The 22,186-nt window shown below is 40.7% G+C and overlaps 1 protein-coding gene across 1 annotated transcript in view; it reads left to right on the forward strand.

Annotated features, from left to right (window-relative positions):
* EBF2 (EBF transcription factor 2) overlaps window positions 1-22,186 on the forward strand; it is a 175,511-nt gene that overhangs the window by 152,095 nt on the left and 1,230 nt on the right. The window contains exons 11-15 of the mRNA XM_030552025.1: window positions 1,952-2,040; window positions 3,243-3,308; window positions 3,416-3,593; window positions 5,805-5,990; window positions 9,189-9,356. Coding sequence (XP_030407885.1) covers window positions 1,952-2,040; window positions 3,243-3,308; window positions 3,416-3,593; window positions 5,805-5,990; window positions 9,189-9,356 — 687 coding nt within the window. The remainder of the gene's footprint in view (window positions 1-1,951; window positions 2,041-3,242; window positions 3,309-3,415; window positions 3,594-5,804; window positions 5,991-9,188; window positions 9,357-22,186) is intronic.

Consider the following 22,186-nt stretch of genomic DNA (forward strand, 5'->3'; position numbering starts at 1 on the left):
TATGGTGATCTGAAACAGGAAGATTTCGTAAGACTTCTAGCCAAAATTTTCAAAAGTGACTAGTGATTCTGGATGTCATACTATTTAGATACCAAATTTGAGACACCAGAAGTGCTCAGCATCCACCCTCTGAAAATCAGCCCCCCTTAAGGAGGTTCCAGCTATGCACCCCAAAATACTAGTCACTTTTCAAAATCTTGGCCTATAAGCCTTTGGAATGAGCACATATATGCCTTCTATAACCTGAGCATCCCATAGCACTTTTTTTTTTATGGGTTGGGGTGGTAACAATGTCATGGCCACATTTCAACCTGGGAACTGAACCTAAATCCCTGCCACACCCTTCAGTTTCAATTGGAAATGTTTCCCTCTGAAGGAGGTTGCATTTCATTGGTGAACAAAGTGAGCAGCTTGGCTATTTTGGGCATGTCCTTTGTGATCAAAGCTGCTATATATATATTGTGTGTAAAATGGTTGAATTATTCTCAGAACAGTTTTATATGATCTAAGAACCTTCTGCTCTTAAAATGTCAGAGCACAATACAAATATATACATGCCAATCCCTTGGGGAAAAAATAATGTTGGGCAATAGGCAGTTCCGTTCCTCGAGTAATAGATTTGGATATTCCTCATTTGATATTTTTAGTTAAACATATACATATTTTTGTGCTTAGTCCAAGATATATAACCTAAATTAGTAGACTCCAAGCAAGAAGAGAAATGGCACATAATGATGTATAGGCCCTCCAGAGAATTGTCATGAATTCTCATGATTGGCAAAAAAAAATAAAAAATTCTCCCTTTCTCAAATGGGATTTAGATTCTGTGGCAGTTGAAATGTGTATTATTAAACTCCTTAAGCAAACCTGAATGGTTCCCAGTGGAGAGCGAAGACATTCTAAGTATAGCCAAGACTAAATTCTGTGGTCTGGGTTTTCTCTACTCAATTCCCTCTTTATTAGCTCGTGTAATATTTAAACTTCATGCCATGCTGTAATTATTTAATAAAAAGTAAATATAAAATGTATCTCAGTGGGGAATATGACCTTTTAGCTTCATGGTGTTATACCAAAGACAGACACAGATAAACAGAAAATCTGGATGAGTGTAATATTCTGTGTCACTTGATGGTTTCATTCTTCTAGTGCCTGACTCTTTGATTCTGAAATGTGCTGAGTACTGTTAGGAAAGGAACTAAGTGCTAGATAGGATGGGACACTCTCAGCTATTGGCACCACTTCTTTTAAGTGACCATTTTTACAGGGACAAAGTGGCACAAGAAGGTGGAAGATGCTCCTATTGAATGGGGACTCTGCCAAATGAGTTAAGCACATGTTAATCATTGAATAGTACAAAGAATTTTTAGCAAGATTCTCAGCACTTGGTTGAGTTAATTTCTTGTTTAAATCCCATCACCACTTACAAGTAGGGTTTTCAAAAGCTAGATCCTTGATTTTATAGTAAACATTGTGTCTGAGGACAGCCAAAAACTTTGGATACTCTGAGATTTAGAAAAGTCAGTTTTGGTTTCTAATATAAATTTTGAATTGGGGGGACATAGTTGAATTTTGGATCAACAGGGTTAGGCCAAAGGTAAGTCTACACTGTAAAGAAAATATGGCAACACTGAGTCTGAGCCTGGGTCAATTGACTCGGGTTTTTGTACTCAGGCTTTGTCTACATAGCAGTATAGACATTCAGGCTTGGGCTGGAGCCTGGGCTCTAAGACTCTCCCTTAATTGGGGCCAATTTTTCATTAAGGTTATTATGTTAAGGACACTGCGGGGTTTGGTGTTCCAATCAACGAGAGTTTTTCCTCTGACATCAGTGGGCTTTGTATCAGGCTTCTGCGGAATACACCTCAAGGCTTCATGTTTTGTTTTGTGGGGGTATTTAAAAACAGCAATTGCCTAAGGCTCACACTCATGTCTGGCTACTCTTCGTTTCCAGCTTTAAATGAACCCACCATCGATTATGGTTTCCAGAGACTGCAGAAGGTCATCCCAAGGCATCCCGGTGACCCAGAGAGACTAGCCAAGGTAAAAGATTTGCTAGCATTTCACTAAGCCTTTTAAATTGCAACTTTTTCTGCTGATAGGTAATAAAGCACAGAGTGGTAAGTCGGATCTTACCGTTACAGCCCATGTGTTGCATGCGGAATTTCTTTTATTGCCAGTGTGAGAATCTGTTCCATAGCTGGGAACCCACCATTGCAGACACCCTCCCAGGCCATATCTATAGTCTACTGCCCTTTTCCGCAGGAGTGGACCTTTGCACTCAAATGGCACCCCATTGAATTCTATAAGGATCCATGGATCTGCCTGCACAGATCCAGTTTTAAGGGGTCTGTCAGCAGAATCACAGCAGGAAAGAGGTGAGCTTTAAGGTTGCCTGCTTTGAAACCACATGGAACAGATACGTTTATAAAGACCCATGTTTATACAGCACCTACCACATGGGGTTCTGGGCCATGACTGGGGCTCCTAGGCACTATTGCAATACCAATAATAATAGTAATAGCCATGCTTGAGCCTTCCATTGCAGAATCCAAGCCTAATTTCTGATGATATTTAAAAGTAATAATAATTTTGTATAATTTGATGAAAGAAGATAATGGTAATTTTAAAAAAAGTCCTATAACCAGAGAGCATGAACAGCAGATGACAGAAACACTGACAATAGCTTTGAGGAATCTTAATTGTTTTTTTTTTCTCAGTAATTGTAACAAACGTGTGTGTAATTTAAAGAATAAGAGTAGGACTTTTCAGGGCAGGAAAAGTGCCTGAGGATGGAACAAAAGTCCCATTGAACATGGGGACTCATGCTCTTAATTAATCTAGGTGTTTTTGAAAGCCCCACCGTAAATCTTCTAATCAATGTTCTGAAGAGCAATTTCAGGACTATGGAGAGCTCCTAGACAGGAGGATGGAACACTTATCAGTTCAAGTATAAAACTGTGATTTATTGATGCTCTTACGTGTAGGTAAAAACTTCCCAAAGTGACTGGTGATGTTGGGTGTCCAACCTGAAAGGGGGACTGGAGGTCAACACTTTTTGAAAACGAGACTCCTTCAAAGTGTACCAGATTGAGCCCCCACAAAACACCAATCGCACTAGAAAATCTTGGCCCTGCTTTTTATTTCAGATAACAAATCAGGGCAGAAAACTGACTCTTTTTTTGTGAGCGGAGGGGCGAGGTCTCTGAAAGTTTGCCATTTTCATACCTCTCTTCCTCCTCCAGGAGATGCTGTTGAAAAGAGCCGCTGACCTAGTTGAAGCACTGTATGGAACGCCACATAATAACCAGGTTAGAGTGGCTGCTTTTAGGGGAGGGGAAAAAAAACCAACCCTTTTTCAAGGTTTTGTAAAAAGGTCCTGAAGTTAAATTGACCATAGGCTGTTGCTGTCTTGTAGGATATTATTCTGAAGCGAGCTGCGGACATAGCAGAAGCTTTGTACAGTGTCCCAAGGAATCCCGGCCAGATCCCTGCTTTGTCTAGTTCTCCAGCTCATAGTAGCATGATGGGAATCAACTCCTATGGGAGCCAGTTAGGAGTCAGCATCTCAGAGTCGACACAGGGGAACAACCAAGGTGATGTCTGTTATAATATTTGCACAAAGTGTGAAGCTCTACCCTAAAATGTGATTGTAAAAATAGTGTCGGGGACATCAGATTTCATGTTGATCTCTCAACTTCAGTATCTACTCAGTTTAAAAGTAGATACATGACCTTTTTTATTGCTAATGTGTTGCTGGCAAACTGGACAAGCTCGTGTGTCCTCAACAATGAAGTTCTGCAACTGGAATTTAGGTAACAACTTTTTTGGTGACACAGGAGACAGAATAGTGGCTCTGTGGGGCTGGAGTAAATGGTACAAATTCCTTATTTTTGTCACTAAAGAAAGAGGCGACTCAAAACTAGCCCTAGGCAGGAACCTGGTTTTCCATTTTGCAGGAAATGCCATAAATCTGAATTTTTTCCATTTCGTCCTGGACCAAAAACAAAATTTTGAAATTTCCTGAACAGCAAATTTCAAAAATTCATTTCAGCTGATTTTTATTCTGATTTTGACCTCTTCAGACTTGTTTTAAAACTGCTTTTTCTAGATAAACAATGTTGTCTCAAAGAAGGTGCATCATTTAGATTTCAATAAAATTTCATTCTGAAAAAATTATCTGCTTTTCTAAATTGATGAAAATGGCACTTTTCATTGAAAAAATTTTGACAAAATTTCTGGCCCACTTTCCTCAGAACAAGTACAAGGAGCAGATCTGATAAGTAAATGCTTGATCCAAAGTCCTTTGACTTCAATGAGTTTTGGAGCAGAAGGGAACATTTTTAACGCACCTACATGAGTTAGGTTCAAGGGCTTAAGTCACTTTTTGAAAATGGGACTTCAGCTTCTAACTTTCACTGAAGTCATTAGGACTTAGGCACATGTGAAATTTTTACCCATAGTCTCTTTTCTGGCAAACTTAAGGGTGAATTCCAACTTCCATGCCCTCAGAAAACACGAAGTCAGTAAATGCATCCACTTCCATTGAGGAGTGAGGATGAGAATTTTTAAAAGTTAATTGTTTCTTCTACAATGTTAACTTTGCCAAATTGCATGTATTTACTAGTGCTGTTTTCCTTGTTGAATGTGAACCTTAATGTACCATTGTTAGTAATGTGTGCCATAAAATACATGCAGCTCAGCAGAACTAACATCAGGGGAGCAATTTAAACTTTTGGAATGTCCTGACTGGAGTGCTTGATTTCTCAGTTTAACACTAGATTTCTGTAATATACAATCTGGGTAGTCTGAATGCACAGTTAGTTGGACACAATGTCCTCCCAGGAGGTGAAAGTCATGTCATATGAACGTATGTCCAGGTATATCCTGCCAAATGTAATTAGAAAGGTAATTTTACACAGATTGGCAGTAAGGTCTCAGCACTGACTTAACCAGGATATCATGAAGTATTAACAATCTCCAGAATGTAATATGCAGAAAAACAATTGTTCATGTTGATTTGCATTGTCTTTATTAATTTACCTGGACTAATTCAACTAGTAGAATCCACTGATTTCCTCAGTGGTAACTAACTTACATTAAACTATTGCTGGATGAAATTTTTCTAATGACATTTCTTCACTGAAAAATAACTTTGATCCTAAAATGAAAATTATGAAAAAAAAATTTTTTTTAACTTAATTCCTCTTTTTTCCCCTCCATCAAACTGAAATTATGGGAAAAATGGCCCAAATCCTGCTCCTACAGTTTTTGCAATCATTGTCCCTACTGGTCAGGTTGGGCTAATTTTTTCTGACTTATGGTGGCCAATCTTTTCTCACACTGAGCGAGACAAGAAGAGGAGGGTATATTAAAGTTGATTCTATAAGTGACTGCATGAATATTACTAATACATTTTGGTACTTTATTTTTAAGTGGTAATCCATTCATTATTTGGAAAATATAACCTCATCCCACAGGTTGTAGCAAAACCATTAAAAGATGAGCTTACTATTTTTTTCAGATCTTAGACTCCAATTTCAAGTTTGAAACAATCAAATCTGATTAGGAAAATACACACACAACTTCAAAAAATACAAATTTCTGTGCGTATTTTAGGCCCTGTTTCAGCAAAGCATTTAAAGACAAGCTTCAGTCCCATTAAATCAATGAAACTTGCTGAAGTGTTTTGTTGAATCTGGGTCCAAAAGAGCAATCTCAAAAGATTTCGTTGAGACTGGGAAAATAGAGAAGAAAGTTTCAGGCCACATTCATTGGCTCACTGTGAAATGTTTAATTTATTTCAGGTTACATTCGTAATACAAGCAGCATCTCCCCTCGAGGTTACTCTTCCAGTTCAACACCTCAGCAGTCTAATTATAGCACCTCCAGTAATAGCATGAATGGCTACAGCAATGTCCCGATGTCTAACCTGGGAGTTCCCAGCTCACCTGGATTCATTAATGGCTCTCCAACAGGATCTCCCTATGGAAGTAAGTGCCCACCTGTTTGGTAGCAGACTTTTTTTTTTTTTTTTTTTGCTTAAGCCATATGTGGATCAAACTTTGCATTTAGGGTGTCTTTCAGCTGAGGATCTCAAAACCTTTTACAAGCCTTTTTGACAGAGACATCTGTCAGGCCTCTCAAGACATAATAATTTGTTATATCCTTCCCATCTCAAAGTTACCATCAGAACTGCCCCCCTTGCTGGTGGTCTCAGCAGAGGCCAAATGCTCACTTATAAATGTGTCTTATATATTGTAATAGAAAAGGATCACATGTCAATGGTTTTATCCCTGCTCCATAACAAGAGGGTTGTAAAACATCTGTTATAATTTTTATTAGATGGGTTAGGTTTTTGGAGTCATTTCTAGACCCTTTAGGTGTTTCACCTGGGACTCTGAAAGGAGCCTATAGGGAGTTCTTCACCCAAATCACACTAAGGGTATGTCTTCACTGTGGGGTGTCATTGCAGTTCATGTGGACATATCCAAGTTACCTGTAACAGGAATGCCCCTAGCTTTTTTACCCTCCAGGGCAGAAAACATTTTTGGTGTGTCCCCACCCTCCCATGCCGGTCAATCAGCAGAGTTTAAAAACCTGAAAGGCAAATGCCACAGCAGAATGGTGCCCCCTGGAAGTTGGTGTCCAGGGTGACAGCCCATAGCACAAGCCCTGAGCACTCCAGCCATCTGAGTAAATATCCAGCATCCCAGGTGGACTTGCACAGTTCGGCAGCTTTGCTACTCCAATACCCAAGTGAGCTTGGATGTGTTTCCTTGAGCTCAGCTCACACTCAGTGATTGCAGTGTAGACACAGATTGGAGCAAAGCACCTAACTCCCTTGGGGAACTTTGACAATCCAAGCCTCCCCCCATTAGAGCTGAGTGGGCTGTGAAAGCTAAACTACGCCTCCTGCCCCTAGAGGTTTCCTCCAAACAGGATTGGGACAGAGTGGCTGATGGAGCTTATATTACCATTGCCATAGTCTCTGTAATAAACATTCCTCTCTAAAAGAATGACTTCAGGCTCCAGGTATGTTAAGCCAGACATTTGATTTTTTGGAGGGGAAAAAAAATCTATTGCATCTGATGGTCACAACGTGAAACCATTCCAAACACTCAGCTAAGGCTTTATCACGTATCTATGGGTTCCTATGTGTAAGGGACTGCACAACTGGGAACTAATAATTGCATGTGCTAATACACAAGTGCAATGAAAGTAGGGTTAACATACTTCATGTACACAGTATGACCTGGTATAAAAAAAAAAGCACGCGTCTGCACTTGCTAATGGTTTGCAATATCAAATGGAATTTGGCTGTGTTTTAGATAGAATGGTTCTTGGTTTAATTAAAACTACTTTTGAATTACACCAGTGAACCTCTCCCCCATGCACACACACACATAAATAAATCTGAAACTTGCCTCTTCTATTGTTTTTGTGCTGGGAGAGTTTCAAAATGGCCGAACAGATGTTCTTCAAATTTTTACATACAGCCTTCACTTCCTGGCTGCACACTCCGTGCCAAGTTTCAGCTCAGGGAGAGAATTTTACGGCTGAATTATAAACCCCTGACAATAGGCGTTTATAATGAAATGCTGACAGACCCCTTAACTAAAGCAAATGTTCTCTTCTCTAAGAAGAATACATGCAGAGTAAATTCCAGCTGTGAATTTGTGAGCATGGCCTTGTGTGAAGGGAAGAGGGTGTCTGCTTCATTTTGGTCTCTGCCAAGCTGCAGCTCCACTGATATCATCACATAATCCATGCTGAATTACTTGTAAAAGATACATTTAAAGTCACTTAATCCCCATGAAAACAATAAATGAATAGAATTAGCAGTAATTGAGACAGTGTTCCTGCAGAGTTTCACTTTAATCTTAAGCTATGAATGAGTGACAAAGGGTTAGAGAGGAGAGGTCTGGGAGTTAGACCCCACTTCTGGCTCTACTACTGACTTTCTCTGTGCTTCAATTTCCGCATCTGTAAAAATGAAGACAATGTGTACTACCCCACACTGATGGGCTGAGGCTCAACAGGATCCTGTAAAGTGCTTTAAAAAAACATCCTGGCTGAAAGTAGCTCTAAGTGCAAATTATTTTTTCTTTTGTTAAAATATAGTACAATGGGTGAAATTCTATGGCCTGTGTCATGCAGGTCAGACTAGGTGATCATAATGATCCATTCAGGCCCGGTAATCTTTGAATCCCTCAGTTTTGGGGCACTTGAAAATAATTGTCATTGGTGTTAGAACAGTGATTTAAGTTTAAAAGTAATATGCACAACGTTCAGGTGGATACAGGGCCTGCTCCCTGTTTAGTTAAGGGAAAGTTTTGCCAGTGATTTCAGTGGAACAGGATTGGGCCCCACGCCATTTCACTGCAATTAGTTTAGACTAGCACTCCGTTCAAGCCTGAGTTCATCCCTGGCCTCCCACTTTGAGATGCAGTTCGGATTAACAGGTTGCTTTATTGTGCATATTGTTTATTTCTTAATGGCAAACATACAGCTGTTTCACACTTCCAAGGTTAACATAATGTTGCAGGGGGAGAGGGGTTTCTAGACATACCAGCTATTTTTTTAAAATGAACATTTTTCAGATGTATGTATTTTTGCCCTCCTCTTCCACTGGGGAAAACTAAAAACCTAAATATGTTTCATTTCCTTTTGGTTGCTAAAAATTGCATTTAGATTTTAAACTTTCCATTTTGGGGAAGGGATATTGTTACCATTATTTAACCAGCCCTAACCCATCCCCCACCCCCCCTTCAACTTATCTAGTAGCAGATCCTCTTTTGTTTCATATAACCCATGAGCAAAAGAGCATTATCCTCTGTAGCGCCTTCATATTAACAGTTCTGGGCTATCACTCTGCCATTTTTCAGCTCTCAGCCTGAAAATATTATTCCCCAAGCTTATATTTAATTTTACCTTAGAAAAACTGTGTTTAAAGCATTTTGGGATATGATTTGTATGAAAGAAGTAATATTAAGTAAAACTGCATCCGCTTGAGACGTACCTATCAGCTGAGCATGTTTAGCTATACTGTGATGGGAACAGCTTCTTATTAATAGTATTTTTATACACACAACTGAATCAAGGCGGGAAAACAATATTTCAGGCAATTTTACCTCACCTCTTATCAATTCCATTGCTGAAGATGATCACCTCTTTTTTTCATGTTGCAGTAATGTCTTCAAGTCCAACAGTTGGCTCTTCCAGCACTTCTTCCATCCTTCCATTCTCCTCCTCCGTCTTTCCTGCTGTCAAACAGAAGAGTGCCTTTGCCCCTGTCATCAGACCTCAAGGGTCTCCTTCCCCTGCCTGCTCTAGTGGCAATGGAAATGGGTTTAGAGGTAAGAGATTTACAATTGATTTTCAGCCTGCACATATGTAGCAGCCCCTGTACTGACAGGGCTGGAATGATCTTGTGAGCGCTGAGTTATGCAGATTTACAGCAGCTCAGGATCTGACATGTGTTTATGTCCAAAAAAGATTCTAAATATCTCAAAATGAAAGTGCTGCAGATAAACTCATCATGTGGCACCCAGGGCCTTCTCTGTTGTGAGATTCACTAACCCTTTTTTCCCCCTACATGGGAAGGGAAGGGGGATGTGTAAGTGGTATCTTAAGTTGCTGCATTTTTAAACTAGGTGAAGGGCACCTAGAGCTTATGGAGGGGATTTCTCTTCTCTCCCCACCCTTTTTACCATTTTTTCTAAATCTGAATAGAACGTGTAGCTAGATCCAAATATTGGGCCAAATGCTATAAATCAGCATAGACTTCAAGAGAATGACCTTGATTTCAAGGGAGCTATGCTTGACTCACACCAGGTGAGGATCTAGCTCACTTAAGTGGTTGCTTAGACCTTGCCTATGTTGGCAAAATTTACGTCCCTCAAGGGTGTGAATATTCCACCCCCTTGAGCGCTCCTGTGCACAGCGCTATGGCGACAGGAGAGGGTCTCCCATCAGCACAGAACATCTTCACCGCATGCATTGCAAGTGTAGATATGCCCTAATTGTATTTAAAAACCAGTTCTTTTGAAAACAAGGGCTTCTCTCTGACCTTCAAGGACATTTAAATCTGCCCACAGTGTTAATCCACAGCTCTATAGGAAGCAGCCAGTTTCTTAAAACTTGCTGCAGGATTTAAGCTCCTAGAGGGAATTGAGTTCTACGGTGCATTTACAGCCTTTTTTAAGGTGATCTGCAAAACAAATGTGAACATTGAGATAAGAATGGAGGGCTGTCCTACATTCCTTTCTCAACAGGCCGTGGGGGAGGCATGAGGCACACACATACGCTCCAACTTGTCATTAAAAAAAAAAAAATTATAGGTCCTGTGAAGCGATCTGGTTCCTTCAGGGTTCATTAGAGATACCCTAGAAAACACGGCTCTGGGACTTCAGCCATGCCAAGAGTCAGTGGTAGTTCCAAAATGGGCCATACAAAACACACCTGTTTGGGTGCATTATTAATCCCTACCTAGGCCACAGGGAGTGCACATAAATTTTCTTATTTTATTAAAGAATCACACCCCATATGTGCGTCAGACAAAAATAATTATATTTTTAAAAGCCAACTTATAAAAGTATGCTGTAGCTGTTAAAAAAAAAAAAATTGCCACTTACCTGAGAGATTTCATGCCTTTTAATACAGGTCCATATGAAGCAAGTTAGTTTCAGTGAGATTTCCTGAATGTTGTCTGTGTCTTAAGTTACTTCTGTCCCAGTCTGCTAAAAAGAAGGTGAAAGGATTTGAAGAAAATACTTGAACTGTAGGTAAATAAGGCTTTGTCTAGATAGACGTTGTACTCCTTTAAAATCAGTGTGTGGACACTCTTAAATTGATACGAGGCACTCAAACTGGTTTAAGTAAGTCACTCTTAAATTGATTTAGCAATATCTACATAAACCAGTAGAGAAGCCCTAAGCTGCTTAATTTAGGATATGAATTTAAATGGATCTAGTTAAATTGGTGCAAACCCTTATGTAGAAATTTTTATTTTAGTTTACTTTGAACCTGTTCCCTGTAGACTAGTGCTTAACTGAAACAACACACATTTGCACCAGTTTTAGCAAAATCTGTTTTTAAAAAGCCTTAGGGCTTGTCTACACCATAGTGCAGTGCACACTACACAGGCTTGAATTATAGATCGTGCTAGCATGTTGCACCCAAGCAGCTCCTTGTAGAATTGAAAGGGAACTACACAAGCCCTTTGGTAAACTGCTCCAACTGGTGTAGAGACAAGGCCTCATTTTAAGAAGTCCCCTGATTGTCCCACTCACCCTTTGTAGTTATGCTACACTAGCCAAAGGAAAGAAAAAGTATATGAAAGAAATCAACCACCTCAAGATAGCCAACCTCACTTGGAAACACCACTCTGTATCTACACTAGGTTCTGACATCTTACAGCTGTGTTAAGCTAGCAGGGGTCCACTCTAGGCTGCCTCAAAGTAGCTAACTCAATTTTTACAACACATTTTTTCCTAGTTTAGACATACCTGGTTTGTCTTGTCTATTTAGATTGGATGTTCAGCTACACTTTATATCAAGGTTCCATTTTTAAATAGTTTACAAAGGGTAAATCAGTTGTTCAGTCACCAGGTTCCTTATATCCATGCATAACTCATGTTGCTCAGTGTCTATTCCATCTATTAGCCCTTCATCAGTGAAACCTTACTGGAATGTGTGACCAGCAGCTCTTTGGGTTGGAACTCGCTCTCTCTCATGGATGCTCTCCATGCGCTTTTTGTACAAGTCCCAGTGTCGATGCAGTTATAGCAATAAAAGGAACACGCTATGTCAGGTTAAAAGGTGCTCTTTCCATATGGTAATAACTATAAGGGGACAAAACAAATCTTTATACCAATCCAGCTGGATCTACACCAGGGGAGTGTAGCTACAGTTAAAGCAGTACAACTTTTACATTTGGACAAGCCCTCACGCTGTGTATGTACAGTGCCTGGCACAAGAGGACCCTGTAGGCAATACTGTAAATACTAACCTCAAGAAGCATTTTAATTTTCAGAGAAGGGTAGAGAAGCTACCTCCCAGCAATGTAATGTTAGTGGCTCACACCTAGGATCCTTAGGCCTGGTCTAGACACAGTTTTTAGTGTGGATCAGTTTTATAAAGGTGCCTGTCTACCCCTATATATCTTTTGTCTACTTAAATTGATACTATACTGGTTTCACATCACTACAGTGAAACTAGTACTAAAAATTGCTTATAGACCAGCCACTGGCTATGCTGCAATTCAGATTTCTAATCCCCTGCTTCTGCACACAGTAATGCCATTTAGGGGCTGTCAACACTGTGAGAATGTTAATTTGGAAATTAGGCCATGGGTCCAGATCCTGTGCGAAACACAAGTTGCCAGGGCTCCTTTGTCAACATTATTTTAGGGCTGGCCTAGCCTAGGCTAAAACGTATCTTTTTAAAAATACATTTGCTAAAATGTTTAGTGTAGACAGGGCAAGTTGGACTCTAAGATAGTGGGTTCACATCCACCAGTTAACACATGTTCTAAAAATGTACATTTTACTGGAGCATGGCAGTGCTCTTACTAAAGCCTGATCTAACCCACTTCATAATCAATGGCATTCTTTCCATGAGCAACTTCAGGGGATTTTGGATCAGGCTCATGGAAATGAAGTATATAGCCTAGCAATGAAAGCACAGGCCAGAGCGTCAGATGTAGGTTCTATTCTCAGCTCTGATATGGGGCAAATTATTTGACCTTGTATCCATCTCCGTTTCCCCATCTGTAAAATAGGGATAATACTTACATCCCTCACAAGGTTTTTTGAGTGTGTTAATTTAGGGCTTGTCTAGACAGGAGCTATTCCTGATTAACTCTCTGTGTGCATGTTATTCCAGAATTAGAGTGTCCACATCAGAAGTTAGTCAGAAATAGCTACTGCGCTTTAAATTCACACCTTGCTTTAATCGCAATTAACTTCTCTGTGTAGACAAAGCCTCAGTGTTTGTAATGCACCCAGTAGTGCAGATCCACCCTACCTTTCAGCTAAATACCTTTGAGAATCTGAACTTTTGAGAATCTTGCCATTGGTGGAGTTTACAGCAGTGGGAAATTTTTGCCAAAATTCCCTTGAGATCCTCAGATGGAAGCTGCTAGAGAGGACAAAGTATTGTTTTATAAAGCAGATGTAGAAAGCATGCCATACCTTAAAGAGTGAGGTTAGATAGCAATCCCACATGCCTCTTATACAACACAAAGCTGAGAGCCAACCCACTCAAGCCATGTGGGGATACCCTCAGATAACCTCATCCTGTGCCATGTGTTCCTGCTTACATCTTTCCATCTGCTACACATTCCCATTATATAACAGGACACTATGGGGTGGAACAAGCAGCAGTCCATCGTGAACACCATCCAATTCTATACACCAAATTGATAGCAGGCGAGCCCACGCCGAACAATTGCATGCTGATTTCATGTCATACGTCAAGCCCATTTAAAAACGGCATAGGGAAGATATAATGTGACGCGACATGAGATGGCATGATGAGTGCACTATACCTAATCATCTCATCGCAGCTGTAAGGCAGCTGATAGGAAAGCAAGCAAATTGGAAACAGCTGGAACGCTGCCCGCCTAGATTACTATTGGCCAGCTCAGGACATTTCAATAGAAAAATAATGCAAGGAACAGGAGGCAACCCTCAGAAGGTCAGTGGTTCAGTTACCCCACATGACCCGAGCCAATCCAAAGGGCATTAAAGTCTTGTCTACACTTTGGAATATCTCCAACTCAGTCATCAGCATAGCTGCAGAGAGTCCCTAAGGCCACAGAAAGGCTTTGGGGGGTGGCACCCATTGGTGTTGACCCCAGCTTGAAGATGAAGTGACTTGTTCAGGGTTGCAGAGCTGGGAATGGAACTCAAGTCCCCTGATTCCCCATCTTGTGCCCTATCATTTTCCAGGTTTGCCCTGGGGGCTCAGCAGTGATGCAGCTACCGAGATTGTAAGCTCTTTGCTTGCACAGTGTCTAACACATGGGAGACCTGGTAAAGGCTTCTAGACACCACCACAATACACACATCAATAATATACCTCTGGCTGACTTATCCCTGAGCATACACAATGCCTTAAGCATGTTACAGGTTACCTACAAAGGATTTTTAAAATTGGGTTTGTTCTCATTTCAGGCTGTCTAAACATCACAAGGAAAGATTTTGTGTCAAAAATTCTATTTTCTGCATGTTATTTACATTTGAAATATAGAGGGCTGTCAGTATTTTCCCCCAGTTTTTTGGTTGTAGAGAGAAGTATTGGGAAATCACATTTCAGAAGAGGGGATCTTAAAGGGGTCTTTTTTCCCAAGAGCTGTTTAGCCATTGAAATGATTAAATAGGCATTAACTAAAACTTGAAAGTTTTAAACAGTTTTCATAAAAAGATTCCTCCTCCCTTTACTGTTGCTCAGCTTCACTCTTTGAGATGGTCAATTTCACTAGTTTGCCAGGTGCTTATAATCAGCCAGACCTCAATTTCTAGTGTAAAATACCAACAGGTTCTTTTTTTATCTATTTTTAATTGAAAAACATATTTCAGGCCCTATTCACACACCGTAAAGAGAGGGAGGGCAGGAAGGGCTCAGTGTCCAACTTTTCTTTGATGCTCAGCTGTTAAGGTATGTCTGCACAACAATCAAGAGGGGTGGTAACAGCACTGAAGCCATAGCCCAAGTACAAGCCCATCTGAAGCCTGGCTGCATACTCAGGGGGCTAGACCATGCTGCTGTGGCTTCACTGCTATTTTTGTCAAAGCTAGGTGAAGTGTGCCTATATGTGCTACCGTCACACTTCCCATTTACAATGTAGACATACCCTAAAATACCAGTCAATTTCTTGATGTACTTTGCAGGAAGGATGGGAGGCTACTTGGGATTCATGAGCAAAAGCTAGTCTTTACCAACCTTAAATTCCCCCCTCAACGCCTGACCTGGTCAGGAGAATGATAGGTCTCAAGAAGACAAGCTCTAGGGTTGAGGCCTGAGTGGCTGCAGAAGAGGAAAGATAAGGAACAGAGACCTCATCTGCACACACCTTTGCAGCCGTTTAGTTAAATTGATGCAAATCCTGGTGTGGACACTGTTAAAAGTGATTTATTTTGGTTTAGTAGAAAGTCATTCCTAATTGATTTAGGCTTATTGCAGTTTAGCTTTTCTTCAATTGCAATAAGTGTCCACAAAGCTTTTTGCACTAGTTTAACAAACTTGGTTGTTTGTTTTTTTTAAAAATCCACACCTTTATTAATCTGGTGCAGATTTCCATGTAGACAAGACAAGTTAACCGATTTCTCCTTCTTCCCTTAGGATTCCAGGTGCTTGTCTAATCTGGAAAAACTTGGGGTGATTTAAAACACTACTTAGGAGCTAGCGTAGACAAAGACAGAGCTGTTTACAAATGTGTTAGCTGGTCCGGGTGAGATCCTCAGGGTTGACCACACCCTCCTAGCTAGAGCAGGTCAAAACTTTGCCATCAAAACCGCTTTCATGGAAAATTGAGGTTTTAACATTTTTCCAAAACAGTGTCTGCTTTCCAGGGAAAATTTCAGCTTCATTTTGAAAAACCAAAACACCTTACAACGTAAAGGTTTTGGCCATTTTCCCTTTGGAAATGCCATCATAGTGCCTCACGCCCCCCTATCACTTCTATGGGCCAGACTCCCCAGCTGAACTACATCTCCAGGCTGCCTCAACTGGCTGGAAGGCTGTGCACACTGTAATCCATAATGCTTTCCTACCTTAACCTCTGCAGTCTAATGCCTATTACAGAGAGGCAGCTGGTGTAACTCATTGGTGTTCCGTGTGGTCTCCTTCTTTTAGCCTTATCACTTGATTAGTTACACAAAGCAGCCTGCAGCAATTAAAAGAGGGAGAAAATTTAATTGGCACAATTGTTTTTATAAAAAAGCAAAAACAAATAAACCCACATTTCAATTTAATGCAAACATCTTCATGGTTGTAACACTGAGACTTAAACTTAGCATTCGCCATCCATCATCCCATCTGTATTCCTGGCAGCCATAGCGAGCTCTCTGTTTTTAATTCTGAAACCCATTAGTGAGGCCACAGCTGATCAAGTGCAGGCGTTCTGGGCTACATTCAGCCATGCAGGCCCTCTGGAGTAGAGTCTGGACTCTGCCAATATACAGAGAAATGTTATTTCCACCCTCCCCAACCCCCACATTCTGATTTGGTGAGGACAGCAATTTTCTGTCCATGTGAAACTACCATAAGCTCACTCACATGTGCAGGAGTGAATGCTGTGTTTTGCTAGAAGGCGGTGCCACATATCTCTGACACATGCTGGACAAACAGAAGCCAACAGGGCCACATCTTGCATTACCAGCATTCTAGTCAACATCCTTCCCTCAGATCATAGCGCATTCTTCACTCAGCCCCCAGCGCTGCCATCAAGTGCTTAAACAATTTGCCCGGTTGGGGCTTAATTCCCACACAACTTTTACCATATGCAAGTGAGAGGCTATGCTGGTCCGTTTGTTACAGCAGAAGATTAGGAGCTGCATCCTAATGCCAGTTACAGAGCAACAGCATTTCATTTTCTTTGGCAAAGTTGCAGGTGTTTTGAAAATGTAAAACCCTAGACAGCTTTCATTCTATGACAAAAGAAGGAAAAAACAAAACCCCTCAAAATATTTGGTTGTGATGAAAAATGGAAAAAATCTTACACACAACCCCAAAAATTGTCTTAACAAAAGTTTTGAATTAAAAATTTCAGCCAAGTCTATTAAGAGCCAATGGGCCTGATTTTCAGAGATCCTGCAGCTCCCATTGACGTCAGCTTGAATTGTCGTCTGCCCACAAAAACAAGACCCAATAGTTTTAGGATTAAACCCTCTTATCAGCATGTAAGCCAACAATTTACTTGAATTCCTTGGTGGTTGGAAGTGCTGTAGCTTGCCACTCTGAATAGCCATCCGCTGTTGAAATGGAAGCTACCGTCCTCTCGCTTCCATGAAGCAACACGATGGAAGGGGCAACTGATGATGCATGTCTACTTGTTCCAGACAAAGCAAAGTGTAATTGCAAAAAATCAATTCCATTTTTTAAGTGATTAAGCCAGACACATTTCAATTTGACAAACATGTTTGACTTCTTATCCCAAAGCGGTGATTGCATTGTCACCACATTTGTTTAATTCTAATTCAAGAGATCTTTGAAAAATATCAACCCTAATCATATTTAAATTACAGCTTTTTGTTGTTTCATCGCTAGGATGCAAAAGAAAATATCCCCAAACTTGAGGTTTATATTATAAGTGAAAGACAAGGCCTTTGCTAGAGGGAAACAAACAAAGAGGTGGTTGTATAGGGAGTTAGTAAAGGGAAAGGGGAGATATCTAAGAACTTGTTAGACCTTGGACTGCTTAGGTCAGGCTGTGGTGAATCTTCTTACATTGGCCAGGCAGCCTTGTCAAAAAATTACCATGGTAACTGTAAAAAAAAAAAAAAAAAAAAAAAAGCTGGGGCAGGGGTGTAAAAAGAAGTGTTTCATATTTAAATAAGAGTAAATGTATATATTACATCCCAAAAACTATGTTGGAAGAACACTGAAGTGGCAAAATCAAGCACCCAAAAATAAAGACATGCACTGATAACTCTCATTGAGGTAACTGAGTGCTTAGCATTTCTGAAATACCATGTCCATGAAATGGGTCTCTATACACATGGCTACACACACACTTTCAGATGTCTAGAGATTATGGGTGCTTAACTTGATAAAACTTATGGGTTTTTCAGAAAGGGCTGAGCACCTGCCCCTTTAAAGGGATTTCAAGTTGGCCACCTAAAAATCACCAGTTGTTTTTGAAAATCTGGTTCGCTGCATGTGAGGTTACATTACTATAACACCCTGCCTCTTTAAAATTCTTCCTTGCCAGCTAGGTGAATTCCATCAGTAAAACTGAATTCTTTTCCCTACAAGGCAGGAAGAAATTTAAAGGGTCCATTGCTATGTAGTGATTATTATTATTATGAATTACACACACCGAAGAAGCCTATCACCATAGCATCTGGGTGTTATTTGTGTTTGATATATAGATATATATAAAAATTCTCCAACCTTGTGACAATTTTAATCAAGTGTTTCAGTTGATAATTGCAAGCTGTCAAGGCTAATACAATAAGGCTCATCTCTAATTCTTTTTCCATTTCCCTCCAAGAAATAAGAAAAAACCCTCTGGGATAATGACTGTGCTTTCTATATTCCCAACCCATCAGGGAGTGTCCTGCATTGAACCACCTTTATTGAAAAGTTACATCGATTCAATATATAGTAATACAGGCAAAAATAATTACAGCTTTGCTAGCAATGTAAGACCTTAATCCAAACCTCACAAACATTCAATAAAAAGTGGTACAGGCTGGGAAATAGGCTTTTGACAGCACAGCCCCAAAGGGAAGTGGGGCGGGGGGAAGAGGGTGGAGCAGAGGAAAGAGCAGCAGATCCAAGCCGTTTACATGAGCTGTGGAAAGAAGTGTGCGCACCTGGGGTGTGTGTAGAAAATATTCTTCAATCTACTTACTCGTTGCCACAGGAACAGCTGGAGGTGTGGTATTCAGATGGCAGCGTCAGGGGTGATTAGAGCTCTGCCCAGCACTAGGAGAAATGAGTCTAACTGGTATCACTGCCTTTTTTAATCTGTAAAAATATTAGCCCAATCCACTGGACTGTACGGCCTCTCTTTTAAAAATTAAAACAGTAATGAATTTAGTCAACATCATCATTCGGACAACTCCCCCACCTTAAAAAGAATCCACCTGGTTCCTACCCAAAGTTGCATCAGTTTAACTAAAGGTCCGATGTTAAACTGATTTAACTAAACCAGCAAAGCTTTGTCTACAGCCCCTCTTGCATTAGTTTAGCCAGTGCCACTTGTGTGTGCAGACATGCCCCAGCTGTGTTTCTTTTCTATATGGGAGGAGGAGAAGGGACTTGTTTATGCACAGGGAAGCACACTGTATGGAGTCTGTTTCAAGCTGTAGCACTAACCATCCTTTGGCAGCCCATAGAACAAGGATCACACCACCTTTTTTGGAGTGGGAAGTACCTTAACCCATCATGGGCATTAACAGAAATGGTCACTTCACCTCTTAGTCTCCTTCACTGTAATGTAGGAATAAAAATACCTACCTACATGACTTGCGTTTTTGTAAATTGCTTTTAAGATCCTTGCATGAAAAATGCTAAGGAATTCTTAGAGATGCAAGGTGGGGGAGATCATGTCTTTTATTGGACCAACTTGTGGATCCATAGGCCCTACAGATGCCTATCGCAGTATGTGGACCACCACAACTATTGCACTAAATGGCCCAGTCAAAGCTATGTGGGTGAAACCAGACAATCACGACACTCTCAAATGAACTCACGCAGAAAAATGATGAAAACACCCTATCGCCCATGAGTGAACATTTTTCACAAAATGATCACTTCATATGTGACCTCTCAGTCCTCATCCTCAAAGGAAACCTGCACAATACCTTAAAAAAAAAAAAAAAAAAAAAAAAAAAAAAAAAAAGCCTGAGAGCTTAAATTCATAACTTTATTCAGACGATTTTTAGTGTCTTGCAAAAACACTGGATTTATGGCTTATAACAACAATCTATAACCCACTATCCCCCATTTTTTTTGGTCCTATAACGCCTCTGCAGCGAATGGGCCATTTCACCTTGAATGGTCTGTTAGAACATTTGTTAATTGCTTTCGCTAACCAAACTGTTCCACCTTGTATTTAGCTGTGACACACTGAGAACTTAGAGCAGCATAGCTACCATGATCAAGGGTGTGAGAAATTCACATGCCTGACCAACGTAGTTAAGCCGACCTAACTCCCAGCATAGACAGCGCTAGGTCAGGGAGGTGGATTACCTGCACTGACAGGAGATCCCCTCCCATTGGCCTAAGTAGGGTCTACATTGAAGCGCTACAGCAGCAGTGATGGAGCTGTGCTACGTAGACAAGCCCTTAAGTGCCACAGCAGTGCAGGTGTAGCGCTGCTGTAGTGGTTTAAGTGTAGACATACCCAGAGTATCTTTCCCAGATCTGAAGAAGAATTCTGTGTAGCTAGAAAGCTTGTGTCTGACACCAACAGAAGTTGGTCCAGTAAAAGATATTACCTCACCCAGCTTGTCTCATTAATATCCTGGGACCAAGATGGCTACAACAGCACTTGAAACAAGGAATTCTTAGGCATTTTTTTTTTAAAGAAAGATTTCACTCAGCAGCAGCAATTAGTCTAGACTGGTCAGTTTCACTGTCTCTTTCTGGCTCTGTGCCCTAAAATTGCAGGGTAGCTTTATTCTTCATCATCATTTCTGAACACAAAAACATTTATTTACATATAATGCTAAATGATCCCAATTGTGGGCCAGATCTCCAGCTGCTTAAAATCAATGTAGCTCCACTAAAAAAAAAATGGAGTTATGCCAGCTGAAGATCTTACTCTATTTCTGCAATTTACTTTAACACAAACATAAGGGTGAAATTTAAGGCTTTGCAAAGACAGGACTTTAAAGACATGAATAATCTGACTGAATTCAACGGGCATCAATCTTTGTAGGGGATTAGGGCTTTACACTGAAACAAGGCCCCTTTGAAAATATGACCTACTAGCTTTTGTTATATATATATATAAAATAAACAAAAACAAACCAAAAAAAAAAAACTTACCCAACAAAGCCTTTGGGAACAGTTCCAATTTCGGGCAGCTTAAAATGCTCCATTTGTCTGTTAGGAAAGATACAGCTGCAATTAAAGCCGGTCAGAGTGACTAGTAAATAATTTACATGTGTCCAGTGTTCTGGGAACATGCCCAGTAAATTACAGCGATTCAGAGAAAGGGGGTAAACCAAATGAAAGAGAGGCTGGTGTCTAATTTCTACGGAAGCTAAATGAACAAAATCCAATTCTGGTCACTCTCAGATGAATTGGGAAATGTAACCCTTGGCCCAGATCTTGTAAATGCTTCAGATGCACGGCTCCCATTTGATTCCATGCTACCACTGCCCAGTCATAGCCTAACCATTTGTGCAAGTGAGAAATTTAAAGCTAGAGAGTGAGGGAAGGAGAATGGAGGACCCAAGCTGAGTTTTGATCCCCCCCAAAAGGGAGAAGTGCCAGATATTACTGAATTCTACTAAGGACATTGAGCACTTTTTGTGTAAAACCAGTAGCAGATACTACGGTGATGGGCAGCAGTATAAAACTAACATAGATGGATGACCTCCCTCTCAATAAGCTAATATTCATTCCTAAGCATCATCATCTGACTAGGCATCCTTAAAAGGAAATCTGGGTGTTGTTTTTTTTTAAAAAGCAAGCAGTTTATACAGTCAAGGCCTGAGAACTCATTCTCTGCCTCACTAGGGTTTAGGTGGGAGATGGGGAGTTATCTTTAACGTAGTGCAGAGGAAAGGAGCAGGATTGACAGCTTCCTCCAAGTTTCCCTAATATAAAGTGTGACCCCCATTCTGTTGGGGCCACCTCTAGGGGGCTGGAAGTGGAGTTGTTTTCATGTGTAGTTCATCTTCAGCCACTCTGCTGTGACTACTCACCCAGGGATCTGATGGTCGTGGTATGTTTTGATACTTGCGCCTACCTTTTGAGAAGTGATTAGTGATTTCGGGGATCCAACTTCAGACACCCGAAAGGGGGCTGATTTTCAGGGAGTGCTGAGCACCCACCCTATGAAAATCAGGCCATTTGAAGGCATCTCAAGCTGGGCATGGTGCTGAAGCCACCAACTCACTTCATTTAGCCAACAAGCAACATCAGAAGGCAAGACATTTTGGAAGGTTTATTCTAAACGAGCAGTTCGTTCATCACTTGCGGCAAGCTGGTTGGGTCACATGATGCTAGCTCCTCTTTTCAAGCTGCTAACTGGCATTAAAAGAAGCTGAAGGATCAGTGCCGGCTTTGGGCACTGGTGCACCTCAATCTCTCCTATTTTCTGCCTGTGACACATAATAATTTAGTCTCCTGTGGGCTGTAACACTTCGGTCTAATTTCAGTTGTTGGGTTTAGTGTGTGGGTGCTCGGGGGGGTTGGTGGCCTGTGATACTACACAGGAGGTCAGATGAGATGATCTGGTGGTCCCTCCTGGCCTTAAACTCTATGACTAATAAACTTGCCT

The sequence above is a fragment of the Gopherus evgoodei genome, chromosome 2 (genome assembly GCF_007399415.2).
Source record: "Gopherus evgoodei ecotype Sinaloan lineage chromosome 2, rGopEvg1_v1.p, whole genome shotgun sequence".
Classification (NCBI taxonomy): Eukaryota; Metazoa; Chordata; order Testudines; family Testudinidae; genus Gopherus; species Gopherus evgoodei.